At 41.1% G+C, this 25,653-nt stretch overlaps 1 protein-coding gene across 1 annotated transcript in view; it reads left to right on the forward strand.

The window, feature by feature from the left end:
* The first annotated feature begins 1,035 nt into the window (after positions 1-1,035).
* Positions 1,036-25,653, forward strand: part of LOC114664909 (NACHT, LRR and PYD domains-containing protein 3-like) — a 33,169-nt gene continuing 8,551 nt past the window's right edge. Inside the window, exons 1-5 of the mRNA XM_028819229.2 lie at positions 1,036-1,101; positions 3,409-3,474; positions 3,555-5,280; positions 13,820-13,993; positions 20,896-21,069. Coding sequence (XP_028675062.2) covers positions 3,423-3,474; positions 3,555-5,280; positions 13,820-13,993; positions 20,896-21,069 — 2,126 coding nt within the window. The 5' untranslated portion in view covers positions 1,036-1,101; positions 3,409-3,422. The remainder of the gene's footprint in view (positions 1,102-3,408; positions 3,475-3,554; positions 5,281-13,819; positions 13,994-20,895; positions 21,070-25,653) is intronic.

Consider the following 25,653-nt stretch of genomic DNA (forward strand, 5'->3'; position numbering starts at 1 on the left):
GTGGAAATGAATGTTTCCCAGGCTCCATGAGGCTTGGGGTGCCCCCTGGCGATGGCTACGGACACCAACGGGCTTGAGCCTCCTTGCTCCTCTCCCATGGTCCTCTCATGATCTGGGGTGGTTGCCCCCTCGTAGCCTGGAGGACATAAACACCACCTCCCTGTCCTTCCAGATCTGTCCCCCAGCCTCCTGTGACAAGTGACAATGGGGATCTGGATTGACCATCCTCACCTGTATCCATAGGGAAACTCAATGGTACATGTCTGTCTCATGTATAATCACGTATCAAGGAGCAACTACGATGATCAATGTGGCTGTCTTGCATAGCCCATCTTATCGTCTGATACTGGGGAGGAGTTGGTCATAAACTAAGTGCGGAGAAGCAGGAATTGCCTCATCTAAGACATTGGGCCTTGCAATAACACGTACCCCAACTCTTTATTGTTGTCATCTCCTTCTTTTAATACATAATAATAATAATAACATGTACAGTGAAGTCCGTTGGGACTGGCTGCATTATACCCTGGTTCAAAACCTACTCATCCCTGGGCTGCAAAGCACTACAAAAGATGGTGAAAAGGGCACAGAGTGTGACTGGCACATGGCTTCCTTTTGTTCTGGACATATGAGGCCCACACTGTCCTTAGAAAGCCAACCCCTCTTATTAGAAACCTTAACCATCCTGCCAAGTCACTTTTGTCCTACCTCTGTTAAGAACCTTAAGCACCCACACCACTCAAAACCCAGGACAGTTTTAACCCTCAGAACAAAAGGCTACCCAAAAGCTGCCCATACTGACAATGGCATCAGCGTTTATTACATTTCTTGTCTTATCAAAATAAACTGATAAATGTCACTGTTCTAATTGTATTTATATCTGTAAAAGAGGAGTGCTGGGTGGTAAAGTGGCACTGTTTGCGACTGACAGAGACTCACCGGACAGCATTTCTGCTTATTTTTGATTGCCTTAGTAACGAAGCACACTTCCTGGTTTGAGAGCGTGTTGCAATGTAGACAGGTAGCTGTCACAGTCTCGGGTGTGGCTTCACAACACACAGCACTTCCCCAAGTCAAGCCGTCTGCTGCTGCTTCTTCACTACAGTAAGTCACATTTTTCATACCTATTTCTTGAATTTGAAGGGCACTGAGGGTGGCAGAAATGTGCCAGTGAGACTAAAGATGACGTATGTACTGTGGGACATGTAATCAAAGGTCAGAAATAGAGACTTTGGGCCGACTATGCCATGTTGTGTCAGCTTCATTGCATATATTATGTAACAAATTTTGTGGCTCACTGCTTTATTTAAACGTAGCCAGTCATGGCAGAGTAACTTGTAATGTTTATGGGCATGCTGTGCATTCATTTTGAGAATGTTTTATTAAGCTGGCAGAATCAAAGAAGATAATTAATAAAGAGCTGATACAGCAGGATAGATTTAACTGGCCATTAGAACTTAAACAACTATAAAATTTATTTCAATAGCATGTTTTGTTGCATAAGTGTATGTGCAAGTCAAAAGAACAGTTAGATAGTGGACTAGCAAGGCAATAGTGGAGCTTAAGGCCTGCTTTCCCTGTACACACTGGAGTGCTTTCAAAACTGCCACCGCCAACATACACGAATGTACTGATGCTGTCACTTCACCGATTTGTTTTTGTGAAGATGTTTGCATTCCTCCCACAGCTCAGACGACTGTGTCAGGACAGCTAGCGTGCTTTCAGATCTGGAAATCGTGAGGAATATAGGAAAGCCAAGTATATTGTGGAAAAGGGATTAAAGGTTATAAAAGTACTCCGAATAACTGCTCTGTAAATGACAGCGCATTAGTCTAGAGAATCTTAAACAGGTCACAAACAACAAGAAACAAACATCATGCAACTCTCTTGATCCCAGTCTGGCTAATCAATTAAATCAGTTTTATGGTCACTTTGAAAGACAATGGGACATAAACCAACTTGATGGTCTTACTGTAACTCCTCTTCTCCTCAGCTTCCTCCTTCCATCATCCCTGCAAATAACATCTGCAGGTAATTCAAAAGGCACACTATTTAAAGCTGCCATGACCTTATTTCCCCTTCCACACTTAGGCATTGTGCAGTATGTGCAGACATCTTCAACCAGTCTTTGCATTTGTGCACTGTCCCTGCCTGCTTGAAGACCTCCATCATCATTCTAGCACCTTAAAAATTCAAAGGTCACACACCTGATTGATGACAGACCAGTAGCTTTAACTGCTGTAGTAATGAAGACCTTTGAACGCCATGTCTGAATGACCTCAAGAATGCTACAATAGACTTCCTGGACCCATTCCTGTTTGCATACAGAGCTAACTAGTCTGTGGATGGTGCAATAAATCTTTATTTACCAACACCTTGGTAAGCCAGGGTCATATGTGGGAATCTTGTTTGTCTGCTTTTAATGCTATTGTCACCCAGAGCTCCTAACAAAAACCTCACCCTGGTCAACCTGCCCTGTTCAATCTGCTGTTAGATTACAGACTTTCTTACAGATAGGAAACAGGACAGGTGTTGTTCTGCACTCACACAAGTCTGTCCATTCACAATTAGTACTGGTGTGCCCCAGGACTGTGCTCCTTACCCCACTACTCTTCTCACTTTATACAAATGACTGGACCTCTAGTGATTCATCTGTCAAACTTCTTAAACTTGTGGATGGAAGCACACTAATAGGCCTCATTTCAAACAAAGATGAGTTCAGATACAGACGACAGTTGGAATATATGAAAGCGTGGTGTAGCCATAACAATTTGGACTTCAACATTCAAAAATCTCAGGAGATGATCATAGGTTTCAGGAGCAGACACCTGCTCACCTATCACTTGCTCTAAATGGCTCAGCCTTTGAGATGACAGAGTCATCCAAGTTTCTGGGCACTGTGCTGTCACAAAACATTAAGTGGGATTAAAACCTTGAGTGTAATCTCAAGAAAGCTCATCATAGAATGTTCTTGCTTTTTTATCATAACTAGGGGGCTCGCCAACCCCCGGGCAGGTGCTATGTGCTAGCAACTTCACAGATCTGCCGCTCCCGCATGAAGAAGTGGGTGTACAATTTAAACAGATTGTTATTTTTATGGGAATTGTTACATATGCATAATAGACCTAACTATTTTAAATTACAGCGAGTAATTAACCATAATAAAAAAAATTTTTTCACGTTGTCATTATGGGATGTTGTGTGCAGAATTCTGAGGAAAAAAATGAATTTAATCCATTTTGGAATAAGGCTGTAACATAACAAAATGTGGAAAAAGTGATGCGCTGTGAATACTTTCCGGATGCACTGTATACAAGCAAAACATTCAGGGTTACAGTGAACAAAATGTCTGAATTCTGGGTTTTTCGGTAAGTTTCAAATCTTAATATTTATCTCATCCTCCCTTTTCAGGACTGCACCTCCTGATGGATATTCAGGACAATCTCCAGACCCCTCCCATTGAGGCTCACATTAAAGGTAAATCACCATCTCCAGTAACAAGTTTGTCCATTCTGCCACTCCTTAGTTGACTAACTAATTGTCACTGTGACTTTCAGATCTCCATGAAACGCACAAAGCAGGTGTGCTGGAATCCACACAAACTTTGGAGGATCAGGCTTTTTCTGGAGATCCACACACCAGAGCTGTGGACTTTGAGACTCAATACATGGATCTGATGCTCACTGGTCAGTACAAAAGAACCTACAATAAGAGGCACCATGAACTTTTGAATATAGGGAGGATTCATGAAGAGATGGTGAAGAAGCAGACTAGAGAAAAATGTAAGGGAAACTGGACTGAGAAGCTTTTTAATAGGGGCTTTGAAAGTGAGACTGACTCTCACATTACAGTGGTCAGTGGAGTGGCTGGAATCGGGAAGACCACCATGGTCCAGAAGATCATGTTTGACTGGGCCAGAGGCACTCGGTACCAAATGTTTACATTTGTGTTCCTGTTTAAATTTAGGGAGCTCAACCTCCTTGACTATGAGAACGAGCCGCAGATGCCTCTGACCAGGCTCATCGTAAAGCACTATGAATATCTCAATGACCCGAGACTGAGAGAAATCTTTCAGAAACCTGAGTCTCTTCTCTTTATACTTGATGGTCTGGATGAGTACAAACACAAGCCAGAGCACACACATGAGCAGCTCTGTTCAGACCCAGATGAGCATGTTCCTGTCCATATTTTGCTCACCAGCTTGGTACGAAGGACATTACTGAAGGGCTGTTCAGTTCTGATCACAAGCAGACCAATAGCTCTGCAGGCCTTGGTCATGGACAGGGTTGATCGATTTGCACAGATCCTGGGGTTTTTCCCTGAAGAAAGGCTGATGTACTTTAAGAAGTTCTTTGGTGACATTGAACTGAGTATGAAGGTTTTTCAGTATGTGGAGGAGAATGCCATTCTGTATGCCATGTGCTTCAACCCCTCCTACTGCTGGATTATCTGCTCTGTGCTGAAGAGTCACTTCATGACACCTGAAGATGAGCGAGGAGCTGCCCCCAGAACTCTCACTGAGGTCTATGTGATGTTAATTCGTAATATCCTGACCAATCACAAGGGAGAAGCCAAGGACCAGCGAGGGCTTCTGGTCAACCTGGGAAAGATGGCCTATTATGGGCTAGCCAATAGGATTCTTGTGTTTAATGACACATTTGAGATGTCCAGCTTTGGTGTCCATCCCGTCCTGCCCTCTCAAGTCCTCTCAGGGTTACTTAAAGAAATCCCACCAAGAGAACGCACTATGGACCACACAATGTACACATTCTATCACCTCACCATACAGGAGTTCATAGCTGCTTGCTCCTTCTACCTCGATCCATCAGCAGACATAGAAGAGCTGCTAAAGAAGCTCGACTCATGTAAAGAAGGCCGGTTTGAGATCCTAACTCGATTCCTGGCAGGACTGGGCAGGTCTTCTGTGTTTGTATCACTGGGGGGAATTCTGGGAGATTTTGAGATGAAGACAGTAAAGCGGATACTGGAGTGGGTGAAAAAGAATGCTAAATGGTTGCTACAGAGTGCAGATAAAAGTGAAGCTCTGCGAGTGTGTCAGTGGCTCTATGAGGCTCAGAATGAGAAATTAATTCGAGACACCATGGAGAAGGATTTAAAGATGGACTTTAGTTACACGACTTTATCACCTCTGGATTGTGCTGTGCTGGGCTATGTTATCTGCTGCTGTGGAGAACTCGAGGAGCTTAACCTAACAGGGACAAAACTCACCCCAGAGTGCATCAAGCGGCTAGCACCAGGGCTCAGCTGCTGTAGATGTGTAAGGTGAGTAATAAAACCTTCATGAGTTTAGTTTTATAGTTTGTAAACACTGTGAAGTTTCATTCAAGTCCTTAAATCTACTGTGTTCTTTAGTAGTGTGATATAAGGCGCTATATTGCACCCGACCCGGCACAGACTCACACTGAGGCACGTGTAAAATAAATAAACTGTTTATTTTTCTTCAGCTGGAGGGCACGTCTTCCCCGTAATCCCTCCAGCCACAACACAGTCCCAAGCACAGTATACAGGTAACACCAAGCACTTATACTCCTCTCTCTGGCACCACCACTCCTCCCTGGCAACCTCTTCATCTTCCTCCAGAACAGTGGTTGCTGGCCCTTTTCATAGCCCACCCGGAAGTGCTCCAGGTGCTTGATCACCTGTTTCTGATTGCACTTCCGGGTGGGGCTGCAGAGTCATCCACGCAGGCTCAGGGACAGGGCTGTGGAGAACTCCATCTCCCATGGAGCGCTGCGGGAAACTGAGGCACCATCGTCAGCCAGGGAGGCTGCCATCAAGCATCCCGGTGGAGGTACTGAGTAGTCCATGGTTGCTTCCCTGGAACATAAGTAGAAGGGGCGTCCCGGCCAGGTCACAATAGTTTTTTTACATTGATCCATGGTGTTATTCCTGCATATCCGTATTGATAAAGTATTCTAAATATTTGGTGCCTAACAGCAAAAAGTTGCCTCGCCACTACTGTACTTTTATATTTAGCTCTTCGAATAAGCAGACCGCTATTAATATTTTGACTTGGAATGTAGCGGTGTGACGGTGCAGGTCCTGCTCCATGCTCTCCTTCCAGATTTAGGAGCCCTCGGACCCAACACCGTCGGTAATGTAACCAGATGAGCTGTGCAATGATGTCCAATCACACATAGAGCTAGGGAAAGGTGTAAAGTGTGCAAGTGCTTTTATTAAAAACAATCAAAACTAAACGGTGTCCAAATAAAGTGCAGTGCTCCAAGTTTAGAAATAAATAATCCATAAAAGCAGGTGAAAAGTGGAGGTTATAATCCAAAAAAAAAAAAAAAAAACGAAGTCTTTAAAATGATGTTAAAACCATGGCAGGAAGTTGTCCCTTAAAAAAAAAAAACCTGCCGACTTCTCACATTTAACTGTCGGCTCCCCTGCTTCTCCCATACGGGCCTTGCAACAGGTGAGTCACCCAATCTGCAAGTGCAGCTGACTCTCCTACCGGTCCGGTAGACTTCCGTCTCCTGGCTACATGCAGCTCACACCCTGGACCGAGACTCAGGTTCCCCCCATGCCCCCCTAAACAGGTTTAATTCTCGGAGTCTGACACAATAGGACATGTCCTTAAGTCCCAGGATGCACTTGGCTGATCTCCTTTGGACTCCTTCAAGTACTGCAATGTCTTTCTTGTACTGTGGTGACCAGAACTGCACACAATACTTAAGTTGTGGTCTCACCGGTGTAATATATGGTCTGAGCGTTATGTACCTTGACTTAAATTCAACAATTTTTATGATATAACCTAACATTTTATTTACCTTTTTAATTGTTGCATACTTTACTTAGTCAATTAAAATGGTGCTTCGACATAAACCCTTAAATCCTTTTCAGAGGTCTCTTCCATTTTGTATTTATAATTGCTATGCAGCACTTTTCACTTTTCTACGTTAAACTCCATTTTCCAGGGGCCTCATGTATAAACGGTGCGTACACATAAAAATGTTGCGTACGAAAGTTTCCACGTTCAAATCACGATGTATAAAACCTAAATTTGGCGTAAAGCCACGCACATTTCCACAGTAGCTCATACCCTGGTGTACGCAAGTTCTATGCTAGGTTTTGCAGACTGGCGGCACCCAGCGTCAAAGCAGTGCTACTGTTCTTGTGTGGTTACCCTTTCTTTTTTAGATCCATATCCCTGACGCAGCTTTATAAATACACTGAAATTAACTGCATATTGTTTAAGGCATCTGATTGTAATTAACCTATAGCAATATAATGGCCCACAGAATGGTCAAACTATTCCAAATACCATAACTGCATTAGCGTTGTTACTCTCACTGCACCTTCTTCTTCTTTCAGGTGCTCCGGTTAGGTGTTGCCACAGCGGATCATCTTTTTCCATATTACTCTCACTACACCACTCAGAGTATTTATATCACTGTATCTGAGTGTGGAATCACAGATCTACAGCAGATGATTGGAAAGAGATTATCGGTATACAGCATCAAGCACACGCTGCCTTAGCCATGCTGTCTATTGAACTGCTCTCAGACGGCATACGCTTCAAAGCCTTTCCTGTACGGACCTCGCGGTTCAGAAACAGTTTCATCCCAAGAACTATAAACGCACTCAATCAGTCCATCAAGTGCTCCTTGTAGAACTGTTTGTACTTATAAGTGCAATCACCTCACTGTAAACTTGCACTACAGTTATAATATTGCACAACCTGAACCACTTTATAAAGTGCGTATTTACATATGATGACGATATCATTTTTAAGATGAAATGCAGCAAAATATGTTTATTATATTATACACATAAAACTTTAACTTAATTTAAATAGTCTATATTGTTAATAAATAAATATGTAAGGACACGGACACGATTGTTCCTACCTCGCGCTGTATTCTTGCTGGGACTGGCGTGACATTGGATGGATAGAATAATTAAACACATACTACGAAGATATTTCAATGTTCCTTAAAAGTTTTGAAGAATCGGCATTCTAAGCTTACAGATGGCTTAACGTCTATTACAGAGATGATTGTGTGATGATTGGGTATTTGGAGAAAGAAAAGTAAGAACAGAAATTGAGGGTTAGTACGTTTGAAAGAGACAGTACTGCTGCAATAAAGTATTTCATCAAAGGTCGCGCATGGCACAGTAAGCATCCTGCGTGAGACATGAACAATCACTGCGCCACCGTGTTCCCATGTTTAATAACATGCTTTAACTCCTATCATCATGAAAATGATATCAAGTATATATCTCAGTATTTTAATTATTCAGAGAGCTGTAATGTTACGAATGTAATGGATTCTGTGTCCTGTCGGAGGAAGAGAAAGCCCGTTTAAGAAGCACATAGTGATTCACACACATAGAGCACATAGAAGATCAAATAAAAAACAAATCATTTAATGTGCTAGTTTAATTATGATGGGATTTGAGAAACTAGTAAATTAACCGATTTTAAGATGAAGTTTATGATGTTCTACTTTAATGACAAAATAAACTATGTGATTAAAGTGGAAATTTCGAGATTAAAGTTGACATTTCATGCTTTTTTCCCCAGTGTGTGCCTTTTTTTTCTCTGTACCCTAATAAGCTTTCATATGACACTCAGACGGTAGGCTACGACTCGCCTTTTCACGGCGACTTTGATATCTGACAACTTCTTTTTTATTTCAGCCACTGTGCGACTTTGTGAACTTGAGCTTTTGAGCTTCTCCGACACTCTATGTCACTCGATCAACTTCCTTTTGTTGTTTATATCACTGTTTAAACCAACAAATAGTTCATTTTTCTTTGCCTCCATTTGGTATTCGCTGAAATTCTTCCATTTTCCCCCGTGCTTTTGCCATTAACTTTTCACAGAACGCTGAGCTTAAGGGCTATTTATATTGATTTGCATATTCAAAGAGGCACAATTCTGGGAGGAGTTGGGGCGGGACAGCAGGAGCGTGCACGTGCGTTACTTTTCACGTTGACCAGCATTTATGTAGCGGAAGAACGTGGAAGTTGGCGTACGCACAGATTTATGCATCTGGATTTTTTTGTGCGTAAGCACATTTCCGCTTTTGTCCATACACCATGTTATAGTGTGAATTCTTCGCACAGCATTATGCATGATGCCCCAGGTGTTTACCCAGTTATGAAGCTTGTTCAGGTCTTTTTGAATCCTTTTTGCTGCCTCCTCAATGTCTGCCATCACTCCAAATTTAGTGTCGGATGCAAATTTGACAAGTTTGCTAGCTATACCACAATTAACATCATTAATAAAATTAAGAAAAAGTAACGAGGGTCTAAGGACAGACCCCTGAAGGACTTCACTGATGTCCTCACTCCATTCTCCTGTTATCTGTACTCTTTGTCTCCTGCCGGTTAACCAACTAGAGATCCAGTTTTTGTAAGTTACCTCTGATGCCTACAGCTTCTAGCTTCAGAATTAATCATTGGTGTCGGATGACTGAGTCAAATACTTTTGGAAAGTCCACGTGAATTATGTTGTATGCCAACTCTTTCAGTTACTTCTTCAAAAAAAAAATCAAAATGATCAGATTGACATCTTCCTCTCATAAACCCATGCTGGCTGATATTTAGAATATTATTTTCATTTAAGTACTGTTCTAATTTATTTCACACGATAACGTGCACTGAATACACTTGACTTGAGCATTCCTTGTTGTCATCCTCTTTCTCTGTACGTTTACCATTCGTTTGCTCAGAGGTTGAAGCGCTTGCTGCTTCCTGAGCAGCTCTTCTTTTCTCCACCCTAGCGGCCCGCTTCTTCTCTTCTTTCATCGGCATCTTTTTGCATTAAAACTGATTAAGTCAGTTTTTATGTTGCAGTTACTTAGTACGTTTTCCTTAATTTTTCACTTAAGTCTTCGATCTGCCTCAAGAATGGTTTAAGATATGAAGAGGTAGGGGATGTGACGGCGAAGGTGGTAGGAAATGAGAACGGCGTCCGTATGCATGCGCTGCACTACCACCTGCTGCTGAGAGTTGATTCTACAATAAAATAAAAAAAAATAAAAAGAGTAATTAAAGTCATCACCCCGAAAGCGGACAGTAGAGTTCATGTAGTATACGTGTACCAAATTTCAGAACGGTTTGCGAGCTACAGGTGATTTAAAATCCTGGACAGACAAATGAATAGCCATTGCAGCGTATTATATAAGAAAATGCAATATGTTATATATATTTTATTTCCATAATTTTCTATAGGACAGAAGTAAGATTAATTGGTCTGTCATTACTAGCATTAATTTTGTCTCCCTCTGTGATGTTTCAGGTGAGCAACATATGTGTTATACTGTGTTAGTTATTTGATATTAGGAAAAGGAATGAAAACAAAAAGTCCTACAGGATTGCATACTTGCTATAAGAAAAGTGAAGTCAACCAACACCCCTTAAGTCTTTTCAGCATAAACATTAAAATTAAAGGCAAAACAGATGAAATAAATCAGAAAAAACAGTAAACTCGCTCATTTATTCACACCTTCATCCAGGTGCTTGGATGAGTGAGGCAGTGGCTAACCGATGTGCCACCATCCTGTTCATGTTACACGTTTGATTGCCTTTTGTGTCAATTTAAGACATCCATCCCTTCTTACACTTTACACTTTGACAAAAACTTTTACCATCAAAATACTAAAAGACTTTGTCTCAGTGGACACTTTCTGTGATGGGTCGGCATCCCTTCCAGGGATTGTTGCTGCCCTGAGCCCCATGCTTGCTGGCATAGGCCCCGGCTTCCCCATAACTCTGTTCTAGATAAGTGGGTTTAACAAATGGATAGATGGATCAACATTTTCAGGGTCCACCTAAGACACATGAGGACTGATAAGTTCAATTTACTGGGATGGCCACCTTTTCTTCACACCTTCTCGGTCTGACAGCTCGTGTCCTGCCTCCTCTGTCATTTTGTCCAATGCTGATTCTCAGTTCTGTGGTTCAGTGACTGAGGTGCTGGACTTGACAGTCAAGTGACGTGGGTTCAGTTCCTGCCTGTGACATGCTGTATGACCCCAAATGAGTCACTTCACCTGTCTGTGTTCGATATAAAAATACACGGAAAGAGTTGGACTCGGGATTTAAAGGCACTATATAAAAGAAAGGTGATTGATTGACCTCTTTCCATATTTTGTAATCCGTAATGACTTCATCAACATTTCCACATACATTTTGAATTGTGTACTGCTGTCATTTGTCCACGTTGTTACAAACACCCTCAAAAACATTTGACCCTTCCCTTGATTTGGATTGTTCTATTTCCTTATTCTTGTTATCCTCTTTCTTATTTATTTTTCAAGTTTTCAAATTTGATGTTTCTTATCCACACACTTAAACTGTGCTTCAGTTCCCATGAAGAGCAGAAGCCTATCCAGTGTTCACACTCTCCTACTGAGGACCAAAGTCTGTCCATCCACCATCTGTGTGTGTTCAGTGACGCTGAGAGAAGTGAAGCCTGTCATCTTGAACCCATGGCATCAGTCGGCTGAGTGGAGATTGTCCATTGAGCTCAGGTGGCTCACAGGCCAAAGAGAGAATGGCTGGAAAGAGAGCGGTGTCACTCAAACCTTCTGTCTGTCCCTCCTAGACCGGACTGTCATGTCCTCCAATGTGCCGCCACCTCCTCTCTGTTTATGTCGGCTCACTCTTGTCACTTATTGCTGATTGTCTTTGTTCCTGTTGTTTTTAATTGTCATCTTGTTTGCATTATACTTCTGCTAAATAAAATAAAAGCTGATTGTTACATCTAATTAAACTGTAGACTTGGCTAGGCCAGCATTTATAAATGGCCTTCTGCAAATGAACCCAGTTGCGTCCGCACTCTGAGTCCTGAATGACAAACAACAATCTGAGTTTGCCACCCCACTTGCATTAAATGTGACAACTTTGTCTGTTCAGTGTGACTGCCAATGTCTTCTCTTTATGACATGCCAGTTTTAGTGGTGACTTCTGTCTGAATGACACGACAGACAGAAGACACTGCAATGTATATACAGTAATCCCTCGCTATATCGCGCTTCGCCTTTCGCGGCTTCACTCCATCGCGGATTTTATATGTAAGCATATTTAAATATATATCGCGGATAATTTTGCTGGTTCGTGGATTTCTGCGGACAATGGGTCTTTTAATTTCTGGTACATGCTTCCTCAGTTGGTTTGCCCAGTTGATTTCATACAAGGGACGCTATTGGCAGATGGCTGAGAAGCTACCCAACTTACTTTTCTCTCTCTCTCTCTTGCGCTGACTTTCTCTGATCCTGACGTAGGGGGATTGAGCAGGGGGGCTATTCGCACACCTAGACGATACGGACGCTCGTCTAAAAATGCTGAAAGATTATCTTCATGTTGCTACCTTCTGTGCAGCTGCTTCCTGAAGCGACATGCTGCACGGTGCTTCGCATACTTAAAAGCTCAAAGGGCACGTATTGATTTTTGCTTGTTTGTTTTTCTCTGTCTCTCTGTCTCTTTGTCTGCTCCTGACGGAGGGGGTGTGAGCTGCCGCCTTCAACAGCTTTGTGCCGCGGTGCTTCGCATACTTAAAAGCCAAACAGCCCTATTGATTTGTTTGCTTTCCTCTCTGTTTCTGACAGTCTGTGCTCCTGACGCGCACTCCTTTGAAGAGGAAGATATGTTTGCATTCTTTTAATTGTGAGACGGAACTGTCATCTCTGTCTTGTCATGGAGCACAGTTTAAACTTTTGAAAAAGAGACAAATGTTTGTTTGCAGTGTTTGAATAACGTTCCTGTCTCTCTACAACCTCCTGTGTTTCTGCGCAAATCTGTGACCCAAGCATGACAATATAAAAATAACCATATAAACATATGGTTTCTACTTCGCGGATTTTCTTATTTCGCGGGTGGCTCTGGAACGCAACCCCCACGATGGAGGAGGGATTACTGTAGTCCCTTTGAGGACAGTGTTGCTGTAGGGTTCAAATTGGATTTCAGTCTCCTGTTCAGTGACAAATCTGAGTGTCCAGCTCTGCTCACGTTCATCAAATCAGTTATTGAGACCCCTGGCCGTCTGCCTGTCTGCGCATTTATAGACACAATTTACACAGCAGGGGTCTGACTTGAAGGAACAAAGAGAGACAAAGAAACAATGTGGACATTTAGACAATAAACTAATAAAGCTGACCTGATACTGAGGTGACAAGGATCTGAATGGAGACTTTAATGCGGTGACAATAACAAGGAAAATGTAGTGAGGGATTGTGGGAGAAATTATGACAACAAATGTAGACTGAAGTGACAAGTTCAGCGTGTGACATTGACTTTATTAGACAGGCCTTTCTGGTCATTCATTGTCCTCAAACAGGTGACAGTTGCTGCTTGTGTCGTCCCATTGACAGTCCAGTCAAATTCTTACTGACGTGTCCGACCAACAAGCCACACATGGCCACTGATAAACAGGAATGGACTAAAACACAGAAGTTTAAATAATAGAGTAGAAAACACGAATCTGCTGAGTTGATGTCCTCCTCACTTCTACTTTAATGATGTCATCAGCTGAAAGTGTTTGGACAAAAAATAATTAAGAAAAACTGATGAAGCGCTAAAAAGAAAGCCATTAGATCCTCGTGTGTGTCTTGTTTTCACACCACATGGTGTTTGTCCCTCCATTTTCTTCTTCTCCACATAATCCCATTTTAGTTTTATGACATTTCTTCTTGAAATATGCCTCACAATGGAGGAGACACCAGCAACTCACATCCATTTTTCTCTGCTATTTTACCTAATTTTGTAAGTTTTAATGAAAGGGAAAGATGGTGGGCACCTACTGTTTGTCCCACCACATGTCCTCACTTGTCTCTCTTCTTCTCCACAGGCTGTCTGATTGTGCCCTCATCCCCACATGTTCCTCGGCTATCTTCTTGGCACTTTCTTCTCCAAACTCACGGCTGTCTGAACTGGAGCTGAATTACAACAAAATGAAAAATGCAGGAGTGGCTCAGGTGTTTAAGGGGCTGAGGAGCGAACACTGCAAATTAGAGAAACTGAGGTGAGTGAATGATAAGTAAGTGAGTGAGTGAGTGAGTGAATGAGGGGATTTAATTTTTTATGACTTTGGCACAGTTTTTTGTCTTGCTAGGGTTCTTTATTACTCTGCTTTCCCCTTTTGTATTCTTTAATGTGTACCCTTTGCCAAAATGCCTCAAATCCCATAGACGTACCACTGTTTGCAAGAAATTGTACTTTATGACTTCTCCGCCCCTTCCCTTCTATATCTATAGCCTCAGTTACATAGAGTGAAAGACAAGCAGGAGTTAAGTTACAATTTTAAATAATGTATTATCTCTCTCTATATAAAATCCAACGTCTGTCTGTCTGTCCGCCCGCCCGCTTTTCATGAGAGAACTACTTAATGGATTTAGATTGGATTTTTTTGTAGAATTTGCTTGAATATTCTAGTTGATTTTACGACTTCTCTCATTGCTCTAAGAATCATAGTTCGCTTGCGGTACTGATTTATTTGCGCAAATCAGAGAGTCACGCAGCAGGCTGAGGCCCTCCTCACTCACATGCCAGCCTTGGGGTGTTTCTTACATCTGCTTAGCTAGCAAACGAGAGAACTGCTTAATGGATTAAGATCGGGTTTTTTTCTAGAATTTGCTTGAACATTCCAGTTGATTTTGCAACTTCTGTTATCGTGCTAAGTATCATAGTTCGGTTGATATATTTGCGCTAATCTGAGACAGAGACTGCAGGCCGAGGGGTAGGGGGATGTGTGACGTCAGGAGTGGGGAGTCGGTCTACCTATGCGTTTTGGAGTGTAACTTGCCTCCTCTTAGCTAGAGATACCTGTTTGTTTATTGATTTTTAAAGTTTGACCTGTTTTACTACTATGTGGGCGGAGCCACGGGGAATGGCTAGTTGATAATATTCGGAAAATAATAACAATAAGCCAATATTAAATTTGAATATTGACAACCATACATCATGATAAATGCTGATGTGTAGTTTCAGGCAGTACACAGACTTATTAGTTACTAACATAAGGCAATTAGGTGTAGTAAAAGACAAGCAGAAGTTAAGTTACAATTTTAAATAATGTATTATTGATAGGATTCATAAATAATAACAATAAGCCAAGTACAAGTGAATATTGGCAACCATACAACCTGACAAATGCTGGTGTGTGGTTTCAGGCAGTACACAGACTTATTAGTTACTAACCTCAGGCAATTAGGTGTAGTAAAAGACAAGCAGAAGTTAAGTTACAATTTAAATAATGTATTATTGATAATCTCTCTATTATAAAAAAAAGTCCTGGAAAGGAAAAGCAGGGCGATGAGACGTGATCTTCTCGGAAGTTCTTGGAAGACACTTAGAAGACCTGCGAGACAAAAGAGACTTGCCACGGAGCGTCTCACGGGGACTGTAAACATGAGACTTGGTGCCAAGAGATTGTCCCAGGGCCGTCTCGCGGGGACGTGGAACATGAGAGTCTTGCAAGACACACCCTACTTACAAAATATATCATATAAGAGCACGGCCAGCAAAACACTCAGTCGTGTAAAGGCACGTAGCACACACAGATCCTGTGCTCTCAGCGTATAAGGACAATACGTTCTAGATGAAACGTCAACGACTAAGCAAAGAGGAAAGAACAGTGTGGAGAAAAGAGACCCAAAAGTGTTGGAGAGAAAAAAAGGCAGATAAGAGATTGTGAAAGCAGCGGAATTCAAAAGGCTCAAACAAACGATGGGGCGATACACATTCAGAGAAAGGTACAGAATATGAAAGAAGTAAAATTCGAAAATATTGTAGCATCCCAGCCAGGTTGAAGCCTTTTTTGTTTTAAGTGACTGTTCGGTCCGATTGAGGGAGGGGCGGAGTACAGCACGGAAGACTGATAACGGGGTATTGATTGATGCGGTAAGGGGGGAGGCAAGACCCCGGGGGAGGGGGGGTTAGAGAGGGTGCTAGAAAGTTGTGTTTGGTGTTACGAAGTCGGTGAATTGTTCAAGTAAAACTTTTGTGATACTTTATTACTTCAGTCGCTACAGTATCAAAAAAAATAGTAAAGATCACAGTAGCACAAACAAAAGTTAATTAATCATCAGAACCAGGTGTAATTGAAAAAATAGCAGGATAAATCGAGGTCAGAAATAAAAGGCAAAGAGTGGAAAACAAAGTATTTTCGCCTTCGCATCATTCAATGCACAAAATGTGGATTTACACAACAATGGACCATACGCTATGAGAATCTGTGGTCCCGCAACAGTTAAAGCAACGACAAGTTTAATTTCAAAGAATACACAATTCAGTCGGGTATATATTTATGATCACAGAGAAGTGAGTTTTAATTTTAACAGGTGACAAGAAAGGTAATGTATATATTCCGCAAATAACATTAGACACCGAAGGAGATTGTGATACTGTATACCGTTTGTATTAAGATGTTTACGGTTTACCGTGAGAATAGCTTTTGCTATGACAATTAACAAATCACAGGGACAAACATTAGAAAAAGTTAGATTATTTATTAGAGAAACAGAAACAATATTCACTCACAGGCAATTATACGTTGTCACAATGTGTTTACAAAAACTGAATCAAAATTCAATGCGATCTTGAAGAAGAGGTAACTGACGTCGATATTAATGAAGACCCTTGAACGCTTCCTCGAAACTGACCTTGAAAATAACCTCAAACAAAACAAGATTGGATTTGCAGTGAAATTCAGTGCCTTACTTTGCAAAAACTTCAGATGTGAGTTTCAGTAGGCTTTGCACCCTAGGAACCAAGTTACCTGAAATATTCTATAACATTTCAGTAATTATGATCTTTAATAGGTCATTATGATAGCAATTGACAAGAAGAATTCATAATTAATTGTAGAATTATGATATTTGAGGGTTCCTCTCGAGAGGAACATAATTGGATCAAAAACTAATTAGCACATCATCATCTAATAAAAGGCTTAAGTTTCGAGTTTGGTATTTTTCTCTCCAGCCATTTTAGCTCTAGACTGTCAAGAAACTGACACAGACAGAAGCACACCCATCATCGAGATATCAATGTTTCAGGGGACCATAAAACGTTGAGATCCATTGAAAACCAGGAATCAATATTTTTGACGAATCTGAAGCTTTCGCTCCTCACCCCCTAGACCAGGGGTGGCAAACTCCTGTCCTGGAGTGCCGTAGTGGGTGCAAGTTTTCATTCTAACCCTTTTCCTAATCAGTGACCAGTTTTCACTGCTAGTTAACTTCTTTTTTCCTTCATTTTAATAGCCCTGTTTTTAAGTATTCAGTCCTCTGAATTAATTATTTTCTTCATTAAATGGCAGACAAACAGAAATCAAATGTGAAACGAGCCAACAGATGACCAACTAAATTGAGGGTTCAAACTCCAACTAATTTCACTCCAACCAGTTTCTTAATGAGAAGCCAATTCCTGCTATTAATTAAACTCATTATTTAATTCTATGGCTTGTTGCTGCTCTCATTCTGACACAGCAGACATTTTCAAAACTCTTGATTTTCTGTTTTTTTCTAAGAACATCGTCAAAATGTTTTGGGAACCTGAGAGATCAACCTTACTGAGACCTTCACCTTTCTTTAATTTCAGATATTGTGTGATGGGCACGGGTGAGCTGGTCATGTGGCACCTTGTTTTGTGTCTCATTATTGTTTGGCAGCTAATTAAAGAAAAAGAAACAACTAAGGGGCCTGAATCAAGTTAATTAAAATTAAGGCAAAATAAGTTAATTAGCAGCAAAAACTAATGATGAAGATGGTTAGAATGAAAACCTGCAGCAACTGCGGCACTCCAGGACTGGAGTTTGCCACCCCTGCTCTAGAAGATAGATTGGGGAGGGCGCAAAACAAAAAGCCAACCAAGTGTTTTCCTTCCATTGAAATCTGTCCCTTTAATACAGCGTTTCTCAACATTTAAGTATTTGCGACCTGAGTTTTCATAACAGTTTTAATCGCGCCCCCCTAAGGTTTTTTTGAAAGGAGCCCACTAATACCAATTTGTTCTTTTTTAATTAATGATATATCATAGATGCGTATTTTATTATACCTACTTAACTTTTATCGACATTTATCTAACTCTATATTTATTTTTCTAGTATAAGAATGTAGTTTAAGTTCATTTGTTTTGGTTTCAATAGATGTATTTTTCATATTTTTGATTCTTGTTTTCTTTTTTTCACATCTTCGCGCCCCACTTTTTGTTACTTTGCGCCCCCCCTAGGGGGGGGCCGCCCCACAGTTTGAGAACCACTGCTTTAATACATGAAGGAAGACATTTGCTTCCTGTCTGAAAGTCTTTTCATGTATTAATTCTGCATGCATCTTCCTGTCATTTCATCTCTATATGTAATCTTCATTTGGATCTTGATCTTTGTTTGTCCGCGAATGAATTAGAAGAAGAAGCACTAGATGGCAGTAGAGAGACAGCTAAAACATAGGCATTGCATTAAGAATCTCCTCCAGGCTTATACTACTGAAGACTGTAGTACTCCAGTCACACCTCAAAACACAGACATTCAAACTAAACAAATTGTTGTGCTTTAAATTAACTAATCTTTATATATAATCTTCATTTGGATCTTGATCTTTGTTTGTCCGCGAATTCATGTTCCCCTGACACTGCCTTTGTTGTTACTTTTCTTTACAAACACTGTTGATACCACTCTTTGTGTTTAGATCTGGCATCGACACCGTGCTTTGTGTTTAGATCTGGCGTCGACACCTGCTTCGTTGTCGACACTGTGGTTTTTTCTGTTTCTATCCACCGTCATTGGCAGCACTTCGTCCAAATCGAACGTTCACCCGCTTCTTGGAGTCGGCAGTCAGAGTATATAAGTCGGACACACTTCTGTGATTTTCCATCAGTTGGCGTTTGGAGTTCAAGAAAGAAGCACTGGTTCTTCCTTACTCTTTGGATTGCCACAAAGCAACCTGCGAGATTGGAGAAAGGTTGAGAAGAGATCGTGAGAGGAAACGACAGCGTCGTGAAAACGAGATGGACTGTGAACGGAGAGAAGCAGAAATGCTCCTCCACCACCACATAATTACTATTCGGACAGTGATTCCGAGTAGGCCGTTCCTATCGAATCAATGTCCAAGGGTTTTTTTTTGTAATTTTGTTTCCTTTATAAAAAATCATAATGCTGTGCGACGAAAGGCAAAGTTCACGACTGGCAGCCGCATTTAAACAGGGAGCCCTTCACAGACAACTTTAACATGCGCAACATAGTTGTGCGCACATGGCTAGTATTTAAATAAATATCTCCAAAAAAAAAAAAAATCCCCAAACTCATTCAACAAACATGTGTTGTGGTTACAACATAAGAAATCTGACAAACGAGAGGAGACCATTCAATCCATTTGTCATTTTGCATTATTTAGCTAATGGCTAAGCTGTTCCAGGATCTCATCCACATACTTCTTGAAGGTTGTCAAGGTTTCTGCTTCAACTCCATGTATCTTTATGAACAGAAGTGTTTCATGACTTCACTCCTAAATGTACTTCCCCTTAATTTCCACTGGTGTCCTCAAGTACATGATTTGCCATGAATTTGAACAAATTCTGCTGGATCTACTTCATCAATGTGAAAAATCTCTGCTGGGCCTCGTCACCTTGGGCACCACCTCTGGTGACCACCAGTGGGCAGCACAAACCACATCAATGTGCTGTGTACCCACATACAGTGGTGCTGATTAATCTGGTTTGATCAATGATTAGCTTTATTGGAGAAGAACATCATGATAGCAATTCTGATTAACTGATTGAAATTGATTGAATATCAAAAATAAACAAAATTTCCCCTAATTAATTTAGGAAATCATGAGATATTACAGATAAGTCATTACTGGTCCCTCAGGAATACGGAACCAATTACTGGAACATCATCCCAAACATTCCAGGCCTGGAACATTCTGACCTAGCACTGACCTAAGTGATGTTGCAATTGCTATTATGTTTAATAAAAAACACACAATTCCATAAAGCTTCAGTTTTCTTAGCAGGACTTAGTTCTTGACATGACTTTAACTTTCTAATATCCAAGTTTAAGCTGTCAGACCTACAAGCCTTGCAATTACAGGAAAGCCAGAAGAAGCACTGCTATTTTTCCTCCTCGCTCATTCCTCTGGTCACTTTGCCCTTTTTTGTTTGGACACCCTGCCGAAACCCTTTTGTCCATTTCACAGAGGCCTTGTTCTTTTGCCCAGATTGTGTTTTGCATTAACACTCACTCCTCTACTCGCACGCTGAATCTGCATGTCTAAGCTACTTTTTTCTTTTTCCCCCTCAATGTCCCCATTTTGTCCTGCACACCACGTTTGCCCCACCTTTTGATATTTATTCCCCTCTATGTCCTTTGGTTTAATGTTCTGTTTTTTAAACATTGCTTATTATTTTACAAAAAACATAGCATAACTCACAATTCCAAAACAATGAAAAACTGTTCTACAGACAAATACTGAAAAACACATAAGCAGAACCCAATGGCACACCAACACTGGGGAATCTCCCAGAGTATTGGCTAAAAAAAATAAAATAATAAAAATAAAAAAGAGAAAGACAAACAGCCATGAAATCACCATGCATGCCTTGTTTTCACACCACATGATGTTTGTCCTCCATGTTATTCTTGTCGTCTTCTCCATACAAGGCCAGTGTTGTCTTGTTAAATATTTTCTCTAATTGTGTCTCATAATGGAGAAAAATCCAGCAGCTCACACCTATTTCATTTTTCTGCTCTTCCTTCTTCTCTTTCACTTTTTATTTAATTCCCTAGATGTTCTTAATTCTGCTGTGGTCAGTGCATCATTATAGATAGACAGTATCTTTGTTACAACTGGTGTCATGCTTGCTTGGGCTTCTTTGGAATATCTCTGTGTCCCACCTCACGTTTTCACTTGTTCCTCTTCTTCTGCACAGCCTCAGGACATGTCATCTCAACTTCAGATGTTGTGCAGCTCTCTCGTTAGCTCTTTCTTCTCCTCACACACTGCTGACTGAGCTGGACCTGAATGGTCAAGAACTGAAAGATTCAGGAGTGGAAAAGCTGTGTGAGGGGCTGAGGAGTGAAAACTGCAAATTAGAGAAACTGAGGTGAGTGAACAATAAGTGTGAGTGTATTTGTTTACATAGATGTGTCCGTGAGTGTTTCTTTGAGCATGACAGAGTGTGTGTGAGTGTATTTAGTTAACTTTATAAATATGACTGCTCCATTTCCAAAATACAAACTCTGTCAGGCTAACCTTCTCTATCCCATATGGAGTGGCAGAGAGATGGACGTGAGGTGGCCGCATATAGAGACTTCCTTTTAATAATTAACACTAGAATTACCAAAGCCTATGAAAAAATTCATAATCCTGGCCCACCTTAAATCCCTTTGCACCTCTCCGTCAGCATCTTTTGTATTGTAAATGTGTCAATCAACACAAGCAGCAAGCAGCCTGCTATCCCATCCCTCCACCCACGTTGACAGGGCAGAAAGTTCTCTCAGCTCAAGTCTGTTTATCTGCATGTGGATTGCCTGGAGTTGTAGAGAGTAAATAATAGATCGTTATTTGGAATACATGCATTTCATTGTGTTCCATATCTACAACAATCTATGTAAACACATTGTTAAAACAGAATCGTTTTTTATGTTTTAGTAATAATTGACAAAATGTCGACACGAAGTGTATAAGGTGTGAAGCCTGAAGTCCAAATATCAAATAAACGCTTTCACAAAAGGTACAAGTATAACAAAAGAAGAATATAACTACAGAAAAAGAACTCGCGTTATGGTGCGACATTGACATATCATTAATATGACCACTTTGGTGGCGCAGCGGTAAGAACTGCTGACTGGTAATCAAAAGGTCGCCAGTTTGATCCTGGATGCCTCTGTAGTGAGCTGCTCTTATTTTTACTATTATAAAACCATACATTTGATTTGAGTCCGTAACAGCTGGTGTAAATATATGGTACTTGTAAAAGTTAGCGTTCAGTTTTATTCTCTCAGTCACATTCACGCTCGTCCCAATCTGACACTGCTGTTTTCAAATAAAGACGTGCAATAACAGAGGTGAACTCAAATGAGGATGAGGGTTCTACTTCGGAGAAAGAGAACAGAAGCCCTCCCCTCAAGAAATGTCCACTCACATATAAGAACAATGCAGGTGCACCAGGTGTAAAGGCAAAAGATGGCACCGTTTGGATGCAGGACGAGGTCCAGCGTCATCCTCCCAGTCAGTGTGCTCCACACCTGTCCTTCAACAAAGATGCACGGCTTACAGTGCTCGCCAAGGTACTGTGCAAAGTCCTGTTTGTGATTATGTTTTGTGATGGTCTTTATATAAAACATTTATATGTTACTTATATAAAAGCCAGATTGAATGTTATTTACCTTGATTCATTTACTTATCTTCCTACAGCGTAAAGTCACAAGTAGACTGCAGAGCTTCCTCTGTTTGATCGACATGGGCATGCTCACAAAGTACACGTGTATTGAAGCAACTTTAGCTGCAGATGGAAGCTCCTGTAACACCCTGTGCAACTGTGTTTGATCTTATTCAGGAAAAGACTTTCTGAGGCTAAGGTCATAAAGCTTATGGAACCATTTTCAGACAGACATAACCGTAACAAGAGTTTCATTGAGCTTCCACCTGTAGCTGAAGTGCATGAAATGCATGTATTCCAAATAACAATATTTTATTTAACCTATAAAACTCCAGGCAACTCACACGCAGGTAAAGAGCCTTGAGCTGAGAGAACTTTTTGCCCTTTCTGCGGCAGTGGGGGGAGATGGGATTTCAGGCTGCTTGTGCTAATCGACACATTTACAAGACAAAAGATGCTTACGGAGAGGTGCAAAGGGATTTAAGGTGGGGTGGGATTACAAGTTTTTTTGTAGGCTTTAGTAATTCTAGTGTTAAGGACAGTGTTGTGACCCTCAGCCCCTCCCCCACCGTGGTCACTCACATCCTTTCTGTCCAGTCTGTTGTTTTATTTGTTTTCCACAATCTTGCTTGTCCATTTTTTTTATTTCAGTCTCGTCATTCTCCCCTTCCTCCATGGTCAATTCCCTCCCTCTTACTCCTCTCTAAAGTTTGTTAAAAGTCTGAATAAGGAGGAGGCGCATGGTCAGTGGGAGCAGACAAAGACTAGTGGGTGACTGGAGCTGGACCAGGGTTGGGAGATTACAGAGTACAATTACTTGGTTACTGTTCTTAAGTACATTTTTCACATATCTGTACTTTATTAAGTACCTTTAAGCTGTGGATACTTTTGACTTTTACTCCACCACATTTTATAGCAAATATCTTTCTACTCCACTACATCTCTACATGGTGATGCATTACATTTTATAATCACATGAACAGTTCATTCTTTTTGAATGACTCTTGGCCGTGAATCACGGAGCTCGATTCACAAACGCGGATGAATCAATACAGTAGAGCTCCACAGGAGTGCTAAAACGCATGCATGATGCTGTCAGCCTTTTTCGGTTAGAGTAGTTGCAAGCAAGTCTCTAATGGGTTGCCACATAACAACCAAGTTTGTCCAAGATAGTGTTCAGTATTGAGTGATAAGCTGCCCGCTGTCGTTCATAATATTTATGGCAGTGCAGTATGTAAAACAATGCCATTGACACACCAAGGAGAGCTTTAGTTTCTTTGGTACTAACATATAATAAGCATTCCTACCTTCCATCTCCCAACCAGTTTAACAATCAAACTGACAGCAAAGACACCTATAAGAAAGTTGGAGAGAGGAGGAAATGATGTACGAGCTTGTGAGGTGAAGGGATCGCCCCGCAAGTTTGAGATGTTAAAATGAAAATAACTGGAACGGCCCAAAGATGTGATAACTTTCAGGGCTTTGTGACAGGAGAGTCAATAGATTGACAGTATATATAGTATCATGGCTGTGTTTTATGCTAAACGAAGTTTCAGTGGTCATGGACTACTGGTTGGTTCCTCATTACATTTTAACTGTATACCTTGAATGTAAATCTGCCACTGAGGTGCAAAGAGGACTTTGTATTAAGTTTAACATGCCATGGGAGAATTTCTTTCTGTAATGCAATTTTGAAGTACAGTAGTTCAATAAATATAATTTTACTGGTAGTGTGAAAGACAAGTTTTTTTAAACCAGTGAGAACAACAAATATCAAAAGGCTGAGAAAAGCAGTAGACGTTCTGCATGATGTTAGTCAGTCAAGTCAAACATTTGAAACTGGATCATTCAGTGAATTATTCAGGAAGATTTATCCCATCACCGGTATAAAGAACTTTTAATGTATGTATCTTCTTAGGAATAATTTTGCTTCTTTGTCCAGTTCAATAAACTGATAAATGTAAATTGGAGTGTTTTAAGCTATTTGTGAATTCATTGATAAAAATGTATTGTTAGTGGTGGGGCATGTTTTGAAAAACTTAATTTTTTGTGTTGTTTTAAGACAAGGTAAATAAGCTGCAACGGGCGGCACGGTGGCACAGTGGTAGTGCTGTTGCCTCACAGTAAGGAGACCTGGGTTCGCTTCCCAGGTCCTCCCTGCGTGGAGTTTGCATGTTCTCCCCATGTCTGCATGGGTTTCCTCCCACAGTCCAAAGACATGCAGGTTAGGTGCATTGGCGATCCTAAATTGTCCCTAGTGTATACTTGGTGTGTGGGTGTGTGTGCCCTGTGGTGGGCTGGCGCCCTGCCCGGGGTTTGTTCCTGCCTTGCGCCCTGTGTTGGCTGGGATTGGCTCCAGCAGACCCCCGTGACCCTATGTTAGGATATAGCGGGCTGGAAATTGACTGACTGACTGATGGACTAAATAAGTTGCATTGATTCATTATTTTTTTCCTTCTTCATTCCTTAGCCGGTGCATTGAGTCAAATTACAAAGTTTTAAATGACCGTTCACACTGTGCTTTCAAAAATCATCATACCCCCACACCACACCCCAAGAGATTCTTTCTGTCAGCTTTACTAAAACTTAAACTAAGCAGTTCCACTGGCAGTAATACCCCTCAGAAATCTGTTCCTGTTCTGAATGAGAGTTGTTTTACGTTAAAGCTCCAGGGGCTCTCTATGTGGAGTTTGCATGTTCTCGCCATGTCCTGTTTCCTCCCACAGTCCAAAGACATGCAGGTTAGGTGCATTGGCGATCCTAAATTGTCCCTAGTGTGTGCTTGGTGTGTGGGTGTGTGTATGAGAGTGGTGTGTATGTGTTTGTGGTGGGTGCGCTCGCCCTGTGATGGGATGGCATCCTGATCAGAGGTTCTTCTTGCTTGGCACCCTATGGCTGTTCGGATAGGCTCCAGTTGCTCCACCAATTGAATAAACACATTTGGAATATGATTAACAAGAGTATAGTTTTAATAATATGTTTATCTCCAACTTTCACTATTAGTAATATTCATGTGAGAAAATATGCTTAAAAGTAAACAAAAACATTTTCTTTTTTATGATATGGTGATTGTTATTTGTCCCTTTATGACTCTGTTGTCACTATGATAATAATCCTCTTCTTGGCCTTTAATGACCTCTTGTGCTGAGCCATCAGCAGTGTGTTTGTTTGCGGAGAGAATGTCGACCTCATTGAGAGGTTTACTTACCTCGGCAGTGACATTCATGTCTCTGGTGACTCTTCATATGAAGTCAGAAGATGGATTGGGAGAGCATGGGGGGGTCATGAGGTCGCTGGAAAGGGGTG

The sequence above is a fragment of the Erpetoichthys calabaricus genome, chromosome 1, assembly GCF_900747795.2.
Source record: "Erpetoichthys calabaricus chromosome 1, fErpCal1.3, whole genome shotgun sequence".
Taxonomy (NCBI): domain Eukaryota; kingdom Metazoa; phylum Chordata; class Cladistia; order Polypteriformes; family Polypteridae; genus Erpetoichthys; species Erpetoichthys calabaricus.